Source organism: Pezoporus wallicus, unplaced genomic scaffold (assembly GCF_028554395.1).
Source record: "Pezoporus wallicus isolate ANWC-B61680 ecotype Strahan unplaced genomic scaffold, APGP_CSIRO_Pwel_v1 contig_2908, whole genome shotgun sequence".
NCBI lineage: Eukaryota > Metazoa > Chordata > Aves > Psittaciformes > Psittacidae > Pezoporus > Pezoporus wallicus.
In genome coordinates this window covers 8,143,195-8,163,474 of record NW_026642179.1, presented here as the reverse complement: position 1 = coordinate 8,163,474, position 20,280 = coordinate 8,143,195, and the positions used below count along the sequence as shown (strand labels likewise).

Sequence of the window (20,280 nt, the reverse complement as noted above, 5' to 3'; positions counted from 1 at the left end):
GCTTTGATTCAGAGCACACCAAGCTGAGATTGCCTGGGAAGGGCACGAGAAGCTGCCAACGCGCTATCAAGCCAGGGCTGCAGGAAGCGCAGGGCGCCTCTATGTGCTTTGGGGCACCTGAGCCTTCTCTCAGCGGTGTTTTAACGGTGAAGCGAGGGGGAACGGGGTGCATCTGATGCCAGGGTCTCCCCGGGCAGCGCCGCGGTCCCCGTGCCAAGGCGGGGTTGGGGGCGTGGCCTAAGGGGGCGTGTCGACGATACGGAGCGGCGATTGGCTGTCTGGCGGCGTGGCGTGGCAGGGGGCGGGGCCTGTCGGGAGTTTCCCACAATGCCCCGCTGCAGTGCGGCCGCCGATGGATGCTGCGCGGCCGCGCTGCCATTTGCAGCCGCCGCTGCTCGCAGCGCGCCCTGCGGCCCCGGGAGCGCTGTATCCCCGGCCGCCGCCCCTCAGCGCCTGCAGCCGCCGGCTGTCGCCCGCCTGCCCCCTCCACCTGCTCGGCTCCACTGCCCCACCGCAATGAACCCCCCCGCCGCAGCCGGCGGGGAGGAGACCGGGGCTGCGGGTGGCGGTGGCTGCCGGGGGGCTGAGGGTGGTGGGGACACGGCGGGTGCCGCCGGGGTCCCGGAGGAGCCGGGGCTGTCGGCAGCGGATGAGTCGCTAGAGGAGAAGCTGCGGAGCCTCACCTTCAGGAAGCAGGTGTCCTACAGGTGGGCGCCGGACGGGCGGGACCGGCTCTGGGAAGCTTGGGGGCACCTCTAGGGCACGGGATGCCTACGGGTGGAGAGGCGGAGGCAGGGTCCGCTGCTGGGCAGCGACGTGAGGACAGTACCCTGGAGGCTGGGCGAGCTTTTATCTTCATCCCAAAGCCTCAAAGAGCCCCTCAGATGGGTATTCCGTTATGCCGGTGACCTGATCCCTAGCCCCGCGGCTGCTGTCAGGTTTGCGGTGCTCCTCCGGCGCGGCAGTCAGGGGAGGTGGGGAGGGGGACGGTGTACGTGGGTGAACTTCAGAGTTACTCAGAGTCAGGGATCTTTCCCGGCTTCCAGGGCAGTAGGTTTGTCTTTACGCTTTGCCCTTTCAATAAAGCACTGGCGCCCGTGTTCCCGGCGCCTCCAAACGCTCGCAAAAGACATTGGAAAAACCTTAGTGGTGGCATTGCTGCTCCCGAAAGGTGTTTCTCTGTTGGAGGTTCCCCGGAACGCCGGTCTCCCCTCCCTGCCCGTTCCCCACCCGTGCCGGCAGCCGTTGCATAAGCCCCAGTGGCTGAGAAGATGAGTGAGCTGCTGTGCCCAGCACCTCCAAGCGTGGCTGCGGCCGAGGGCCGGCGGACGCCGGGGTGCCACATGACACGTTATAGCCAGAGCAGGGTGTACTTTCATAACCAGAATCTTGGATTTTTATGGCTGTTCACTTACCCCATATCTCTGATGTTAAAAAAACGGATTTCTTCCTTCTATCACTGCCCCTGGGTGAGGGGGCTGTCGGTGGGGCTTGTCGGTTACCACTTAGGATGGGCTAATGGTCAGCATCTGCTGCAAGTAATTGCTGCCTGAGAAGCTTCGTGCCACAAAGTTAGTTTTGCCTAATTTCGGCTACTTTCTGGCTGCAAAGCCACGGTGGAGGCATCACGCCATCAGGATCTAGTAGTCTAGTGTGCTTAGCGATGAGCCCTCAACTGGGAGGATGGCAAACGCAGAGCTGCTACTTATTCTGTCTCTGCAAGGAAAGAGTGCCTGCAGCTCTTGGTAAATTTGCTGAAGAATCTCCCCTAACATGGAGGTACTTCTATTTAATGTGCTGTCCATATACGTGTGGGATAGCTTAGTAATGATTTGGGTCTCTGCACGTGGTAGGGCATAAAAATGATGTAATTAAAGCACTTCATACCTGAAGTTTTATATAATACTTCATGCATGCGGAGAGACTTCCACACAAGGGCTGAAGGTCTCGTTGGTGAGTGTGAAGTTTGGGATGATTCATAAGAAGGTGACTGATGTGGGGAAAAAACTTACTGGACACCTAAAGAGCATTCCATCAGTCACCTCTCTCTACTTCTGCATCTCTATCCCGATCGTTTTCCTAGCACATGCCATTTAGGAGCAAGTTGTTTAGGTAGAGGCAGATTCTGTAGGTGGGCTGTGAAGAGGCTGCTAATGAGGCAGGATTCCTAATGTGTCTGCTCTTGGTACAGAAGACATGGGGTTAACAATAAATCTTGGAGGAGCTCTATTCAGGCTCTGTTTTTGTTAAGTTTTAAAAATTTCGTTAATTTTGTCATCTTCCCCTGCCCCCCCCAATTAATTTTTTTTTTTTTTGGGGGGGGGGGGGAGAAGGTGTTAAAATCTGTTTAAAATGTCCTGCTCTCTAGATTATCTAGAAGTGTGTTAAAAACGTCCTGAAATTTTCCTCATGGTCGCTGTAACGGTTTCATAATACAAGCTTTGTGGGAGGAAATCTAGGGGCTTTTTTCTCTTCTTTCGCCTCTCCTCAATATAGGCAAGCGTACAACAAGTCCTGAACCTTCAGATAAAAAAGGTTTTCCTAAGCATCTCTTGATGCTTATTACTCGTTCTACTTGACTTGGGATATGTGCGAGAAAGTACGTTTTCTTTGCATCCTTGGATTTCTACACCTTTTCATTTGGAGCTGGTTTCCTACAAACAACGTGCACTTCCCTTTATCTGTAGCGAGAACAATCCGAGTAGATAGAAGAATAGAAAACTTTTACAAACGACCTCCGCTGAGCTCTCCACACCCTGCAACTCCCAGGCTCCTTAAATTGCTACCATTTCTGACAGTAAATTGTGATGCTGAAACACATTTGTAAATGTAAATGACTATATTATATACAGGAAAATCTGCTTATGCCAGCACTTGGACTCCCTTATCCACTGGTACAATAGCAATTATTCAAGGCTTCATACAGGCTTCAAAATAGCTCATTTAGGATTCTCTATGCAGGTGCATTACATTGAAACACACCCATATATCGGTATTTATACATGCAGAAAAAAATCCCAAACCACCACTTGGAACTTGCTTAAAATAATAAAGTTTCAGAAAAATGAGAGTTGCAAAATCTGTTGGTGGGATCTAATGGAATGAAACAGGTGGCTGAAAGAGAGGTCATGGTATTATAACAGGGGGAAAAAAGGAAGAAGAAAAAGGTTTCCTGTGCCAATTTTATGTTAATCACTCCCTATTATGAAACTGCTCTTTACCTGAGGCTGGCTTGTAGTATTATCTCTCTCCCCCTTTCTTTTTAGTGTTGCTAAACAGCAACTGCTTTCATTGTAATGCCTATCTATTTGGCTAATGAAATAGCTGTTGCATACAAATAACTTGTTAGTTTCTCTAGCATTGTACCAAAACCATGAGTAACATAGTTCAGAAAATAATGATTTATACTGATGCGGTCGGTCAGTGGTTTACAAGGTGGATGCTGTTGTATTAAATATGTAATGATTTTGTGTAGTAAATACCAATATAGGCATGTTTGTCTCCATATTGAACTACCAGGTGGAAAAACTTGCTTTAAATAGCACAGCTGTGCCTCATAGTGAGCTCATAAGCTCACTTGACCTTGCCATGTTCCCAACCATCTCCACCATGCACCTGACATCCACAAAACTCATTGTCTGCATCAGAAGCTCCTCATTCTGTTAGGAGTAGATGTTTGCTTGCTGTTTTCTTTCTAGTAATATGCTGTAATTATGAATACATACACAGTAGGGATATGCCACTTATCTGTGCTTGTGAGTGAGCTAATGGGTTTAAAGTGTGCCTGTTTCTGTGTGTGTGCATGTGCTGCCAACACGCATCCCTTAAGTGGATCTTAATTTGCAGACAGGGCGCCTGCCCTGCCTGATGTATTAGGGGGTGCTGCCACTGCTGTGGCTCAGCTGGTGGGTACCACTGATGTGGCAGGGCAGGGTGGTCTGCAATCCAAAGTGGCAATCCCTCCATGAAGGGTATCTTGCAGAGCTGGTCCCTGTATAAACTGAGCGAAAGCTCAGAGAAATGGCTCCATCTTCTTCCTCTCACACTTCAATGAGGACAACCGACTCAATAGTTGGATGCTAACAACAGAATGCCAGTAGCTAAGCAGTATTTTTTTTATACTACAAACATAGAATTAAGTATCTTGAAGATGTTTTGGCTTTTTTGCTTAAAATCTGAATGATGGGCTCACAAAATAAGAACTTATTTCCCTGTAAACGGATAGAACCAAAAGATCTGCTTCCCACCCCACTGCGAAGAAACTGGCAAATAAAAAATCATTCTTAAGAAGTGAATTAAAGATGTGCCCTTGACAAAGAGAAATTATTTCTGCAGATTGGTTCTTAGAGTATTATTTAGCCCTGGTAGACTATATTTACAAGAGACTGTGACAGAAAGCTGGTGGGTAAATTTTTCTTTCCTTTTGATTCTTTTGTCACTGCAGAGATCTGGGAGGAACTCATGGTCTCTTTTAGCAAAAATAGAGACTGAGGTAGCTTTCCCCAAATAATTCTTGAAATAAAGAGAAATTCATATTATACCAAAGAAATGCTCAATAAGAATATTACCACAATAAAAACCTAAGTCTAGAGAAAGCCTTGGCAATAAAGCTCTATCTTGCAGGTGCTTTCAGCCTGAAAAACTTATGTGAAATATCTTGTGGTTTATTTCTTTAAGTATAGGGAAATAATAATAGGTGAAAAGAAAACCCAAAACAGACCCCCAGAACTCAAACACAAAACCAAAACAACCAACACAATCCAAAAAGCAAACAACTGAAACCATCAATAATGCAAACTTAATGATTTTTGTAATTTTTTTATTGATTACTATTTAGAAAGCTGGGAATCTTGATTAGTGGCACTGGAAATAAAAATGTTTTGCGTTTTAATGTCCTTCTTGAGAGGTGAAAAAAGTGGTGTTTGGCAAACATTTGTTACAAGGGAATAGTAAAAAAATCTAGAGAAATGCAGTTTCAGTTTGACCAAATGGACAAATCCTGACCAAGGCAGCGGGTGGCAGGCTTTAGGATTCTTGTTTGTACATGGCTCAGGGACTTCCAAAAGCAGGGTTGTAATGAATCCTCTCGTAATTCAGTGCCTCTAATAGGCAACAGATTGGCAGCATGGTTGTGAGGCTTTGCCTCTGGTGATGGTGGCTTGCTTGAGCAGGAAACCATGTGTTTCACTTTTAGTTATGGAGGTGGCTGGAGGCACCTATTTTCTTAACTCACCGTACCCACTGGCTGTCCGGTTCCACTCGGAAACATCTAAAATAGGCGGCTTGAGTTTCTTTGGCTGATGTTTCTCTCCAACTTGCCAAACGAATCTGTTTGGGATATGCTTTGTGTGCTTTCCAAAAATAGACCAAAATAGAAATTTTAAGGAATGGAAATATGCTCATTCTTTTTGCTTCATTTATTTACAGACATGATAATGATCATAAAATGCACATCACTTCTCAGTAAATGTTAGAGACAGCATGGTAGAGGTGTCTCCTATTACTAAGACTTAATTATTTTATGAAATATGACAGCATTTGCAAGTGTACTGTGAAGCATTATAAATAATTAAAGCTGAATGACATTTCTAAAAACAAAAACACCCAACAAAAGCCTTTGATCTTTTGATTGTGTCGATTTATTTTAAATTTTCCTTGAATCTTAATACTTCTCATTTCTGTAAATGAGTGAGGTTGTTCTGCATGAAAATGATGGATGAATTTTTATCTTCTACCAAATGTCAAGAAGATAATTCTCACTCTCCAGCCTAATCTCATAAGATCTGCTTACAACTGTCTTTGTTGAGAGTTTCGGGTATGTACTGTACAGCGTTGTTACCACCCACTCACATAACAGTGACTCAATTTACTTTGTCACCCAAAACATCCATCACCATTTTATCATTTTCTCCCAGGGCTTATCACTGGACTTTTTTGGTACATGAAGGGGCCTTTATGAAGCCCTTTGATTTATAAAACTTTCATGTGGAAATTCTGTGTTGGACATAAATGCAGAAAAAGTTTAGAAAGTAGAATATCATGGGGGAAACAGGTTGACCTTTAAAATACCCTCCTGACTTTGAGATGGGGCTGCAAGTCTGGCCATCAGTGTTGCTGGGTCATTAAAAATGAAAGGACTGTCTTTGAATTTAGAGCATGTATTACATTCTTCCTTCTGTATCTGGGTTTAGCAGCACTTTACGGAAGACACACTGTGAATGATAACTCTAAACAAAGCTCCATGTGAGCTCCAATGGAATTATGTACATACCCAGAAGGAGATTAATGCATCAGTGATTTGAAAGGGAAAGACTCTGTGAGCATATAATAAAACTGTTGCATAGCACAAGAATGGACTTGTAGACCAAGAGTGTCCTGGGACTGTTGCAGGTGGAATACTTCATTGCATAAAAGATAATCGGATGCGACATAACTTTGAGGTGGAAAACCACTTTTGTTCTGGCTAGTCCTATGGAATAAATAGGCAGTTAGTTCATGGTTCTTGCTTGGGTCAGTTATGGGTCTGAGAGAATGATTTTCTTGAAGCTTCACCAGGTTTTTGACAGTGGTTTTGTGTTGTTTGGTTGGTATTGGGTTTTTTTTTGGCAACTTGGCTGAAATGTTGGGAAGGTGATGTGTATGTGCAACAACCTCTTTCTGCTTTTTATTGCTAAATCCGGCACAACCTGGGCATGGGATACTAACAGTCAGCCAAAGGATTTCCCAGATATCAAGATTCTCTTGGTATCTGGGGGAAGGAAAGAAGAGGCGTGGAAGGCTCACAGCTCTGTGGCAACCTCTTCTAGTTACAGAACTAATGGCAAGGAATTTTACCTTGGAATAAAATGGATGTGGAAAGTTGGAGCTCCTTTTTGTGCCTCACCCTACAGAGCTGTTTGTTTGTTTTTAAACTTTGTATGTGGGAATGATGCATTAACTTAATTCTACTGATCACCTGCATGTTCCAATCTTGGTGTTTTTTTTTCCCCTCTTATTTTAAATGATTTGACCATTTGCAGCTCTTAACAGATAAAAGCTCTGTGGGATTTTATTTATATATAAAAAAAAATGTGTAAGAGTACATTGAGAAGACTCTGTATGTATGTATAGTCTATAGGAGCCTCCGTGAGGGTTAGTGCTGGGTATTTTATGGCTGCATACGGGTAAGTCGAGGTTCCGGTGAGTAATTTCAGGGTGAAGGAAGGTGTAAGACAAGGGCTCTGCTGTGTCTTCTTCAGGTTGCAGCTGTGTGGAAAAAGCATCTGTACTTTCTACTAAATTTCCATCCGCAAATGGGTTAGGAGGCTGTGTAGTGTCAAGGAAGAGGCTGTTTCTTAACACCAAAAAATCTGGTGTGCTGGTCAGAGAAAAACAAAGAAGTCTAATGCTTGTCTGTTATACTTTATCTCAGCTTTTTTCCAGCTGTACGGCTGTGATAATACCTACGTAGCACAACTACTGTAGAATCTGATTCTTTGTAAATCAATCCACTGTGAGAAACGGAGACAAAAGATGAAGTAACTTATTTAAGATGGCAGATGGAGTCTGTGTGACAAAGTGACAGACCCTCAACCCTAGCTTTAACAGTGAGGCCTCTCACCTAGGCTAAAAGGAGAGTGCAACATAAAGGAATTGAAACAACAACTTTCAGAGAAAACCTGGAATGTGGGGAGAGGCAGAGGACAGCTGTGCATGAATATTATAATTTGATCTTGTTTAGAGTACAATATACCCAAGCTTTGCCTCTGAATTATATGATTTTTAAAGAACTTCACTATCCTGAGGCTGCCACTGGGCACTAAGTGGTTCTTCTGAATGTCTCAGCACCTCCAACTAATTTACTGAAATGGCTCAGCATAAAGATAGGGAAAGTGTTGAGGGGGAAGGGAAAGATTTATCAGCTTGTTTTGAGGAACAAATGGTCACTAAATAGTGCTCTTTTGACAAGTAAGCTGGTGCAGGGCTAACCTTGTCTGTACTCTGTGGTTGAGCCTGGTATTTCTCTGATACTTTCTATGCTGCATTTTTGAGGAAGCTTGGTGGTTTGAAACCCATATGTTAGAAAAAGGCTGGGTAATGAGAACCTGAACGTTTCAGTGCTGGATTTCCCTTCAAGTGCAGCTCTGAATGGCTTTGCCACAATCCCCTTCCGATTTACAGCTGTTTGAAAGCTTAGCTAACTTCAGAATTTATACTGCATAATAGGAAACTGCTCTTTCATCATCTGGTCCACCCACCCTTTTTTGAAGGGTTATGGCTTCCAATTCTACCTAGAAAGCTCACTGGCTCTACTGACTACCTGACACTAATCCTCATTATGCAGACAAATTGCTGTGTAGTCAGGGGGAATGGAGGTGTCTAATTGTACTTAGGTTTGAGGCATAGTAGTTTAACGCATCGTTGCTCTCCCTGTGTACCTTTGTGGCTAAACAGGAGGTGTGAGAAGATGTAAGATGCTATTCTTTCAGGCTGCCAGTAAGGCATATGCAATGAACGCACTGGCATTGCGGAATGGTGCTGCTGGCTGCCCTATAGCCTTAGCTAGGCTATAGATGCATTGCAGAGATAAATAATACTGATGTCTTTGGCTGTCTGACTGTAAGAACTCTTGGTGGAGAGGTGTGGGCTCTTCTTGAATGTACGGGGACTTGGAGGAAGGTGTTTAGTGGTGAGAAGTGTAGTTGCAGATAGTTGGAATGTGGCTTGTCTTGCTTTATATTTCAGATGGATTAAAAAGTATGCATTCTTCCCTCACTGTTACTAAGGAAAGCACATTTAATATGGATATCTAACGTATACCTGACTAAGGCTGTATGATACCCAAGTGTTTGGGGGTATGGCCTGACACTTTTTACAGGAGGAGAAAAAGAAATTCTCATAGTTAATATAGATGTAGTTATAAGAACTACTATGCTTATGTAGATCTCACTTCAGTATTTGTCATTTCACTAACTTAAAAATATTTCAAAATTATAAAATTTGTTTCAATATTTCGAATTTCTTTCAAATGTTCCTGAGTTCGTCTTTTCATGAAAACAAACAACAAAGCCCCTAACAGCGGGATTATATTTCTTCTAAATTTTATGACTCATCAGGAAGCTTGACCCGCTGTGGAACATTTTCCAAGTGGGGCAGGGATTAAGCTTCAATTGAACAGATTCATCAAAGATGATGATTTGAACATCTTAGAATCCCTCTGTGCTCTGAAACTGCTCCCTGATGTTGTATAATGTGCAGGAGAGGGGACTGCCTGTGATGCTCTGAGAGGTGCCAGGGGGTTTCTGGGCACCATAGGAGAGGGTGAGGAAGCAAAATGGCTTTGAAGCCTGTTAGCATTAGAAGATGATGAGAAAATACCTTCCTGTCATCACTTTATTTCATTAGGTTGTTAATGAGTTTCCTCTAGGGGTGGTAATGGGGTAGTTCTTATGCTTTTATCCAATTAGTGAATGATCCCAGGAGTATATCCTTTTGTTGCGAAAACACATCGAGTTTCATTCCAACTTGAGTACTGCATCCTGTAGCTTCTCTGAAGGCAATGAAATGCCATGTGTAGGTACATACTGGGCCAGATCCTTGGTTATTAACTGCTGATGTTAGCCTGATTTATGGTTTTGAGATGATGCCCTTGAGGACAATGGACTCTCCTGTGAAAGTAAGTGAAATGTCAAAGATGTGAATAAAGTTTCTTTATGAGTTTTGAGGTTCTTTGTAAGTAGAGATGCGGAGAGAATTCGCATGTTAAAAAAATGTGTAGACAGGAAACAAAAGAAAAGTGCCTTTGATGCTATTGCCTTAAGGGATATCCAGTACCAATGTCTTGCCAGCTGCTTGTGTTCATAGGATCCTTTGCTGCTGGCACTATGGTCACCTCCAGGTTTTAGCCTGATTTAAAATGACATTGAGGAATGAATTAGCAGCAGTACCAATGCAGCTGGTGTGTTTGCTTGTGAGTAGCCTTACACTAGTGAGAAGAACTTAACCAATTCTTTATTTTAATGTTTTGTCTCTGCAGGTAGCCAACAAACTGCAAGTGTCACTTCTCTTGGCTTTGGAGTTAGTTGTCTGTTTGTTTTATACCTGGCTGCTTTTCACTGTGATAGAATTTCTGGATTTCCTTATTTTTGAGTTGCTCTCTCTCCCTTTTATTTCTGTCATTTTCCTTTGTTGCCCTGTGTTTCTTCCAAGACCCCAGAGTTCTGTGTGGGTTTATGTCTGGGGCTGTGCGGTGCACAGTACAATGAACAAAGAACACAGAAGTATATAACAAGTACATAAACATTCACATTCTACAAGGTTAGATTGAAGTTATTGAGCTCACTCCAACAGCTTCTTTTTCTGCCTCCAAGGCTAGTGTGAGCTTTGCAGTCCAGTGCTGTATCTCTGATTCTTTACTAAAAGATGCTCTTAAGATGTTTCTTTTCCCCTTTAGATTTGCAGTGCTGGAAGTTTTCAAGCCCTGTGGTGGTAGACTGTGTTGCAGATGCTGCAAAGTAGTTATGTACCTGTTTTATGTGCAATTTGATGTAAAGACAGAGACTGGCTTTGGACCTCTCCCTGTCAATGTAATGCAAACCCATGGCAAAAAGGAGGTACCAGTTGCCTTCTCCAGCTTTTAAGCTTTTATTTTTTTCCAAGCTTTCTCAGGTGTTGAACTATTTCTGAAAGGTGCTTGATAAGTCCTGCTGATGCAGGACAAACAATGCTGGAGTAGCCTCTCAGTGGCTTGGATACTGGATAATGTTGCGATGCCTTTGCGGACTCTTTTTTGGCCTTGAGAATCTTGATTCAGCCTGGATGGCAAACAGAAAAACAATGTTTTTCATTTTCTTGAGTCTGACGTGGGCCATATCGTCATTTGATAAATGTACTATGATCCAGAGTGAACAGCAAATTTACTGAGTGCTGAGTTATTTGGTCTCTGTCTCGTCAGCTCTTTCCTTCCCTTCTTTCAGCAGATAGTAGGAGGAATGACTAATGTTGGCTGCGATGCTGGGGCAGTTAGGAACTGGACTGAAACCAATATAGCAGTAAAGATGCCTCCTCCCTAAGTTTGTATGTGGTGTTTAGAAACCGCTAACCCAATGGCCTTCAGACAAGTGACCTAGGCATGGCAGATTTACCCCTAACATCCCCTTACCTGCCAAACCTGAACCTTTAAGCAGGGATGGCTGTTGATAGTCTAGCCTGGAAGACTTTGGTGCCCTCCAAAGGGAGGGCTGGCTGGCACACAGCTTTTATGCTTTTCAGAGAGGATACTGAATGTCTTTCCCTCTGGGAACAGCCTGGGGTCCCCCAGCCTATAACAAGCTTCTGACCAGACCCTTCTTGGGAATGTGATGTCCATCAACAACATAAGCCAAGCATTATGTACTCTCATTCAAGCTTGTGGGTAGTCCCAGACCAGAATCACTTTGAGAAATGCTCTCCAGAGCAGGCTGGAACCACAGAGCTTGTGTGTGAACTCTCCCCTTAACGACTGTGTTTCAGAAAAACCTTGTATGTGATGATCCTTTTCCTTTTTTTCTTTTTGAGTTCAATAAATTCTGCTCTGTTTTTTAATCGTATGGAAGACACAAAGCTGAGCTATCTCTGGCTGTAAATGGTAGCTGGAAGCATGACTCAAATATTTCTATTTCCTCATATGTAATCACATAGAGTCACCTATTCAAGATCAAGAAATGCGTTCTTCACCTCATGTTTGCTGAAAATGTGAGAGATCAGGTAACAGGGAATTTTAAAGAAAAGCCTCCTCTAATCCTTTGGTTATTATTATTAATCTCTGGATTGTGCAGTACACCCTTCTTTCCTTACCAGTACCTCCTTAGTGCCGAAAGGCAAGCAATCAAATGTAATTCTGCCATCAGCTCTGATGGGACTGTGAAAATATCCTCAACCTACCCATATGATAGCTGATTACGTTTCCAATTCCCTTTTCCTTTTTTGCAAAGAAAGACTTTGAGTTTGGTGTTTATATTAATACCTGGCCTTGTACCAAATTCAAGTAAATCAAGCATACAAAATGAATACAGAAGAAGAGTAAACCACAGCTGCTGAACCCCAGTGGTGGGGGCTTCTCTCTTCACAGCTCCTGCTGTCTCTGTGAGCAGAAGATACAATGACTAGTACTGGGAGGGAGATGGAAGGAAGAGGGGAGCTGACCTGTGGTTGTGAAAGTCCTAGGTTCATTCCTCCTCGCTTCCCGGTCACTAAGGGCCGTTTTTTGCTCAGGGAGAATTGCAGTGCAGGCAGCAGCAGGGAAAGCTTTCATCACGCACTGATTATGCCTCTCTCCTGACTTAGCAGAAAAAGAAGGTAATTCACATTCTCTTCAGTCTTTGGCCTTTATCATGAGATTACTCATGTCTTTTGCTTCCTGAAAATTGGAGATCATCCTCTTTCACACGTGAAGTGCCAAGATACCAGATGGCCTTGCCTTTCTGCCACCAATGACCTTATTTTACTACCCTTTGCAGCTGTGCATCCTACTAAATAAAACTGCAGTTGACTGTCTCTGGAGGATGTGGGCCTGCAATTGGGTTTGCGAACTCCAGTGTGTGTCTGCTTCCTCCATCTGCTTATGTTTTGGGAGCTGTAGGTCATAAAAAGAAGTTTTGATCATTTGGGACCCAGTGAGACTTAGGAGCCCTTTGCCTGACCAAAGATAGTCATTTCCAGTGAGTCACTAGCAATTATAAGATGAGATGAGGACAGGAAGGGAGGATGGGAAGTCATGCTTAGAGTGCACTAGGTAATGCTTTATAACAGTAATTTTTCCAAGCTTGAAAGAAGCCATTAGGGATGTGAAACAGAGAGAAAGAAAAAGAACAGGAAATAAGCTGTGATGGAAAGATCAGTGCTACTTCTCCCGATTTGATCCAATGGCTGAAAAAGAGAAAGGTGTGAATTCCCCTCCCGTAGAAGCAGCAGCCTGCTGTCTGACTTGTTCCTTGGCAAGTCAGCTCTCCTGCCCACTCCCACTGACAAATGGGGATCATGGCCAGAAAACATGGGCCTCTCCTGGGTATTGCTGCAGCCAAGCTGTGCCTAGGCAGTGGCCCCTGCTTCATACATGGTAGCCCCTTCCCCAGCCACCCCTGACAGAACATCCAGCTTGAGCTTTTAGTTTATGATTCAGTCACTCTACAAATGGTGTCACAATTTGTCAGGTGCTGAGACTGATATTTGCTTGATGGAAATGTTGGCCTTATTGTGAATCAGTCCTAACAGCTTTTCGCAGCAAGGTTGTACAACAGTGAGATGAATTTACTATGCAGGCAGACAAAGCGGCTTCTATTATGTGTGAAAACACAAATAATAGGAGGAGAAATGCAAAACAGTGAGAATGTCTCAGTGTTAGGCTGTCACAGGCACAGCAGTGCTTGTCAGCATCTGACTCCAGCGACAGAGGTGTACAAACAAGGCAGTGGTGGGAACAAGCAGATACGCCCGGAGGGTTCGTGCCTGATGAGGCTGAGCTGTGGCTGCTCAGCAGCAAGGAAGATTTTAAGGACATCCACTAAAGGGTCTGCATGGGAAAACATGATTGTTCCTTAAAATAAAGAAACCCCTCACTCATTTTAAGTTAACTAAATATTGGGTGTGAAGTAATACTTGTGAAGGTATCACAACATATGGATTTTCTTGTAATTCCAGTTTTCCATGGTGGAGAAGGATGGCTGAAAAATTTCAGCCTTTTCCTTTTTGGGATTTTGACATAATATTTTCCAACTGTAATCCTCTGGGGAAGATGCTTTTAATTATTTTTTTATATACATTTTTAATAAAAAAAGAGCAACACAATCGCATATTTCTCTTGGTAACTGAAATATAGAATAGTTGATATTATAATTGGAATTTCTTCATGTGGAGTTCTTTTTTTTTTTCCCACTTTGATTCAAAAGGGAAAAGTAATTTTGTTTTGATTTGAAATATGAGAATTTCCCAAAGAATGGAAATGCTGAGTTTTGCTAAGCTAAAGTTGTTATTTGGTAGCATCTGTGAAAATCTCTTGATCATGATTAATTTTCCATGATAGAAATGTGTTATAATAACCACATTTAGTGTTGATCACCCCTACAATACCTAGCCTCTTCTGAAGGACCAGAGACTGAATCATGGAAGGTGAATTGTCCTCTGACTGGTAGCAGGAGCTGCTTGATGTCATGATTCAAGTGTATTATCAGGGTAATATTGGGTAGTGGATGAACAGGAAAGTCATTCTCAGGGTTGTCTGAAAGCTGAATATACATCATGTATATGGTTAGTGGCGGCAGGTTTCTTCTTTTGCTTCTCTTTCTGAGAATATTCTGTGCCTGGGAGTCTCCCCTATAGCTACTGACAGAATGCACCTGGTAATAAAAATGCAAGTGTCACTTACTGGACACCAACTCTTGTGTTACACAGAGAATGAAAGTGTAATGTTAGGGCTGAAAAGGCTTCTGCCCCCAGGAAGTGTTGATCTGCTCTTTAACCATTTCCGCTGCTCCTTTCCAACCATGGAGCAGTTGGATCAGCATTTAACCTATCTCAGGGAGGGGAACCCAGGTGGTGGATCTGGGCTGGATGATGGCCTTTCCCACCATGCTCTGGTTGCTGGGTTTGCATTGCAGTATGCAAACATGGCAAGAGTTTTGTAGAAGTCAGATTTCTGTGAGATTTGGCTCTTAGGACTGAGGAGCTCCCATCCAACTAATTTTGGCAGTGGAGAAACAGGGAGCCAGCATATTTTTAATGGCTGCATGTAGAGGGTTGATAACCGTTTTCTGTTCAAGGCTGAAGGGTGCTGGCAACTACAGCCCAAAAAGGAATATAAGTGATAGGCAAAATAGTGAGTGTTTGTTATAAAATTATGTCTGGGCAAAGGATTTCTGACTTGTACAAGCTTGTACTGGTTTTGCTGTTCCCGACATCTGACTCCCACAGGATTTAAGAACTTTCATGGGATGAGACCATGTGAGTATGCAGTTCTTGCCATTAAGACTAATGCATTTCCTTCTAATGGCTCTGTTGTTAGGAATAAGTCCCCTTGTGCACGTCCTGATGGTGGGTGTCACTTCTCACTGCCTCTGGAAAAATTGTGAGTGCTGATATGTGTGAAGAAGTCAATGTGAGGAGGGGAGGATTATTCCTGAAGGATAATTTCAGGCTGGGGAGGCTGCCTTCCCTTGATGTCCTCAACAGTCATTAGCAAGTGAGAGAGTCTTCTCCTGAGGGCCATTTTGCCAGCCTAATTCATGCTCTGGCTCCAAATTGTCCTCCTGAAGAGCCCACCTCTATCCACTGCAGACAGTCTGTGGAGAGCAGTCTTACAAAGCTAAAATTAGTTTTCATGTGGACCCCTCCTACAAATAGGATGAATAGATGTATGTGCCTGTTAGTGTTTGACAAATGTTTCCAAATTAAAGCAAAAAAAGGAAACCTTTTTCCGTTAAAGACATATGGGTTTTTTGGGAGGGTGGAGTGTTTGGATTTGTATTTTTTCATTTAATTTTTTATTGCAAGAGATAATTCTGGTGTGAAGTGGAGGTGGTGACTTCTTTTAGTGGATACTGGCAAGTATGTCAGCTTTTCAGAAGTGCTGCAGTAGCTTTACAGCCAAATAGAGATGTTGCCATTTTGCTTGCTGTGACCTGCATCTTCAAAAGGAACTTTGCCAGCTGCAGGGGTGGCTGGGAGGCACTTGTTTTGTGATTCAGTCCCAATGCAGGATGTGAAAGTAAATTTTTTGCCCTCTCCATTTCTTTTTTGATGGACCCTGGGAACATTTGTCATGTTTTCCATGAACTACAATAAGTTACCTGGAAAGCAAAATGCGTGGATTGCCCAAGGCTGTGCGGGTGTTTGAGGATTGTTCTTTAATGGTTCAAAGCCAGACCTGGCTGGTGAAAGGAGCATGTATTGGAGGCGTGAGTGATCGATGTCTTTGTTCAGGTCCTGGTGTTATTCCATGGTCCAGCCCCCTTTTGTGACAATCTTTGCTTTTAGCTTAATCTTGCTGCTACCTTAACTCATTCACCTCGCCAGAATGGCACAGCCAAAATCTAGGGGGGACAAATCATCTTTATCTTGAATATGCAACACCTCCAGTTGTTGGCAATGTGCAGAATGGTGCGGGGGTGGCTGATATTTGACCCCTTAGTTCTTTTTCTTCTTTTTCTGATTTGTTGGGAGCTTGACAAAGTACAGATGAAATGAAAAAAGACTAGAGAAGGGTAATGTAAATCACTTCAGGCATTCAAGTGTCTTCGTGATTATTCTGCAGGAAGAGAGATGATTGTTGCTATTTAGTTTATGGGTAGAATAAAATATGATAAAATAAGTGAGCTCAGGGTTTTTTCCTTTACTTGCCATACGTGATTATTTTCTGTGTATTTAATGGAGACTCCACTGCTGCAGCAAATCATTGAAGGGAAATACTTAGTAGGATCCAAAGAAGAATTAGACTTTTATAGGAAAATAAATCACGTTCACAGTGGGTCTGACTACTGAGTACCCACAGTGTTACCAAAGTTGCCAATGTTTTCTTGCTTCAGGGGGTGAGAGAATGACCTGCAGGGGCTAGAAAGGCATTGTCTCCATGCAGTATGACCTTCCATCCTTCACTGGGCATGTGCTGCTGTTTGTTTCTGGCTTCCTTCCCTTGAATTACCAGGTATTGGTGGGATATTCAAAAGAGAGTTCTTGAACTCTCTTGGCCAGTGATTTGATGAGGTGTGACAGCTGCTAGGAACTTAAACAAATAGCGAAGAAGCTAATTCTGTTCCCCCATCTAAAATTCTAATCTTGTTTGTGACATCATAACTGGTTGCCATAGGGACAATTATGGTGTCATAAAAAGAGGATTAATGATGAGTTTAAGTGAGGAATAAGCAGCTGGAACAGATGAACTTCTTAATAACTGCTGCCTCCTCTGAAAGCTACCGTTTGGTTCATAAAAATATAACTCCAAATAAAGAATGATAGGCTGGAAGAAAGTCAGTAAATATGCACTAAAGGAACAGTTGTGCATCCAAAAGGATATTGCTCTAAGCTTCTGGGGTCTATCAGGATGCTGTGATGTAAAGGAAATTTCATTTATGTTAAGAGGTGCTAGAATGAGCAACAGATCTCCTGTTTTCACGCGCACTTTCCAGGTGTGAAGCCACACTTTTTACCCTTCCATGAATCTTTTTGTTGTGTTTTTAAGCAGGGAAAATTATATGTAACTGGTGTTAATGTTCCACTGTAGCTGATTCAAAAAATAAATATGGGAAACATGATGGTAGTGATATGTTGAAGATAAATGAATTCTGGAACAGCTTAACTGATTCCTTCGTGAGAGTGCTTCAAATCTTAGTGCTTTGTCTGTTTGGAATTGGTTATGTCAGGAAAAATCAGGATTCCTGGAGCTAGACTATTTCGGTAATAGGTCATCTGGTACTTTAGCTTTTCTCTGTGACCCAAAGGCTAGGAGGTCTACTTAACTACATCAGGCAAATGGGGTTCTTGCACCTGAGCTGATGGGATCTGAGCTACTGTATAACATTTTTCCATGTGGCTGACTGTATGCGGAAAGTTTGTAAAGCAAAGTTTAGAAAAATGCAGAATTACTTCCGCAGCATAATATCTGTGCTGGATGCTTTGTCCTCTGAGGTGCACTCGCATATTCCCTCGGAGCCAGGCAGGCTCTGCTCGACTTGACTGTTCTCGTTGCTGTTTACTGCCCTGGCCTGAACCACTCCAGCAGTAATGCATTAGCAGAAGGGCCATCAACAAGAATTATTAATACATAACAGGGGACAGAAAGTAGTGTGAATAGCTGCGGGTGGCACTGGGGATGGACTCACTGGCAAGAAGCTGCTAGAGGTCTCTGTGTGGGTGTCTGCGCTTTTGTTTTGTATCTTGCTCTTGTGACATTTGCTTAACTCTTTTTCCCTTCCTACTTCTCACTCTTCTTGGTGCCTCTTTTATGAGCTGGAGAGGAATGTGTGTTTCTGCCTGCATAGGAGTGGAAAAACAGGACTCCCGATGGGGTTTCTGGGGATCCAGCTGTCTTGCTCATTGCCTCGATGTTGGTCCTTGCTGCGATTTTGGAAGAGGAGTGAGAATAGCACCATCTGGTTATTGCTGCTGGGAGTTGGAGCAGAGCTGCTCTTGCACCCGCTGTTGCAGTGTGTGGGAATCCTTACCAGCGTGTGCTGGCTTGCAGGCAGAGACCTGTACACCAGGTACCCCTGGGATGCTGTGCCAAGGTCACCCTCTGCCTCGGGGCACTGGTGGCAATGGGTGGGCCTCTGTGGCCCTGGCCCTGCTCTTGGCCCCTCTCTCTGAAGCATTTTCTGGGAAGACTGACAAATCCTAGGAACTTCTAAAGTGGTTTTCAAAACCCTGTGCAGAAATACATTGATCCCTGCAGCATAGCTGGGAGGGCAGAGGGCAAGCTGTGCTCTTACCACAGGAGATGAGAAAATCAGGAATAAAGGCTGAACTGTGAATTTTCTGGAAGTTTCCTGGAATCATAAATAGCCCTTTTGGGGTACCTGCCTGGGGGCACATGAGCTTGGGGCACCTAAAAGACTTCCTCTGTTTTTTAGCCAGCCTGAGGATCTTTATAGATCCAGCCTGAGGAGCATTATAAAGGATTTCAGAGGGTGTTGTGAAGGTAGGTGTGGATGCTCTTTCACTAACTGCTACCTTCCTGGTACAGTGTTTCAGCTGTCTTTTCTCTCCCAAAGCCCTTGACCTTTATTCCTTCTGGTTGAAGAGTGTTTCACCTCAGTCTGCCCTGTGTCCCCCTGATTGCCAAGGATCCTACTCTGCAGTTGTGCCATGCTTTGGGAAGAGCAGTTTACAAGTGCTATGAGCAGTGCCTTGGTAGACCTGCCCTTTAAGATAGGTATTTTGCAAAGTAGGAACACTGCTGCTCTGAGCTGTGCAGGCAGACTGGGGAGCTCTGTGCTCCCAAGTCCCAGAGCAGTAAGTGGAGGGCAGGGTGGCATGACAAGCCCATAGCAGGCCAGATGGCTGGTTCCAGCACAGCAAGGAGCTAAAACCCTCTGTTGCTTAGATCTGGGTGGTTCTCTTCAGAAACAGATGATCTATTTGAGTGTCTCACAAGATCACAATAGTAATTTCTTAAGGAATAGCTCGGAGGGCACTGACAATTTTATTAGCTCCTCCAGATTGAGTTGTGCCCACCGTTGTATGTGCAACTTCAGTTAATTCAAGGCTGAGGTACCCAAGGAACTACCTCATTAATCCTCCATCTATGCTTATGCAGTGGTCCACAAGCTCTTCCTTACCCAGATGGAGCCATGGGGCTCTGGCTGCCCCTGGCACACCTCAGCTCAGTACCAGACTTCCCTGAGGTTTGTGCCAGGGACCTGGTGCTGTCTGTGCAGTGATGCCTGCTTGTGTGGACCTGCTGGGAGCTCAGGGTGTGCATCTAGGAACAAGCTCTGCCCTGGCTTCTTTTCAGATGCAGTTTTCTCCCTTAAATCCTATGTGGTTTGGAGACCTTGTCCTTGTAAAACCAAAGGGATTTTGTTTGTTTTCAACAGGCTGAACCACATTCTTCCCTTTCCAGTTACAGCAAAGACAAGGTGTGCAGCTAGAAGGAAAAGCGTCCTGGTGGGAGCAGGAGGGGATGAACAATGTGCTGTCCTGCTGCCATGGTTCAGCTGGCTTTGCTCCTGTGTTGTCTGGCAGATGTATTATGCATGCTGTTGCTAATGTGGGTTGAGACGTCATGTTAGTATTCCTGAGATAAAAAGAGGGTTGACTGGTCTTATGTATATCACTTTGTATACGTTATCTGTAAGCGCTCCACATGTCAAACACTGGATAAGTGTATCTCACTTGTGGCTTGTAGATGTGTGCCTGTCTCCACATGACATGCAGTGAGTGAGAGGGCACAAGTATGTTTGTCTGAGCTGGGCAGGAGAACATTATTCACAAATGATCACATGCAGCTGACAAACTGTGGGGACGTATGATACATCGGACCTTTGGCTACCACATAAAGGAGAAAAACTGCGCCTGGCTCTCCACTGAGCACTTGCTGTGCTGCTGGGGCTAGTGACGGAGGTGCCCCTTGTGACAGGAGAGCTTATGATGTGTCTCACTGTGGGTGAGGGACAGGATGAAGCTGCTGCTCACTTCAAACGGGGTGTGAAATACATTTGTAGGCTACAACAACTTCTCTCAAAGTCACCTTGCCCGTGAAGAGTTCAGTTGCTGCAGGGATGGGCACTGTCAGTGCTTTCTGCCTCCAGGCAGAGGGTTTTCTAGAGACTGGTC

At 44.0% G+C, this 20,280-nt stretch overlaps 1 protein-coding gene across 4 annotated transcripts in view; it reads left to right on the top strand.

The window, feature by feature from the left end:
- Nucleotides 1–312: 312 nt before the first annotated feature.
- Nucleotides 313–20,280, top strand: part of DGKI (diacylglycerol kinase iota) — a 206,020-nt gene continuing 186,052 nt past the window's right edge. For all 4 annotated transcript variants that reach the window (XM_057427931.1, XM_057427929.1, XM_057427930.1 and 1 more), the window contains exon 1: nt 313–707. In XM_057427931.1, coding sequence (XP_057283914.1) covers nt 328–707 — 380 coding nt within the window. In that variant the 5' untranslated portion in view covers nt 313–327. The remainder of the gene's footprint in view (nt 708–20,280) is intronic.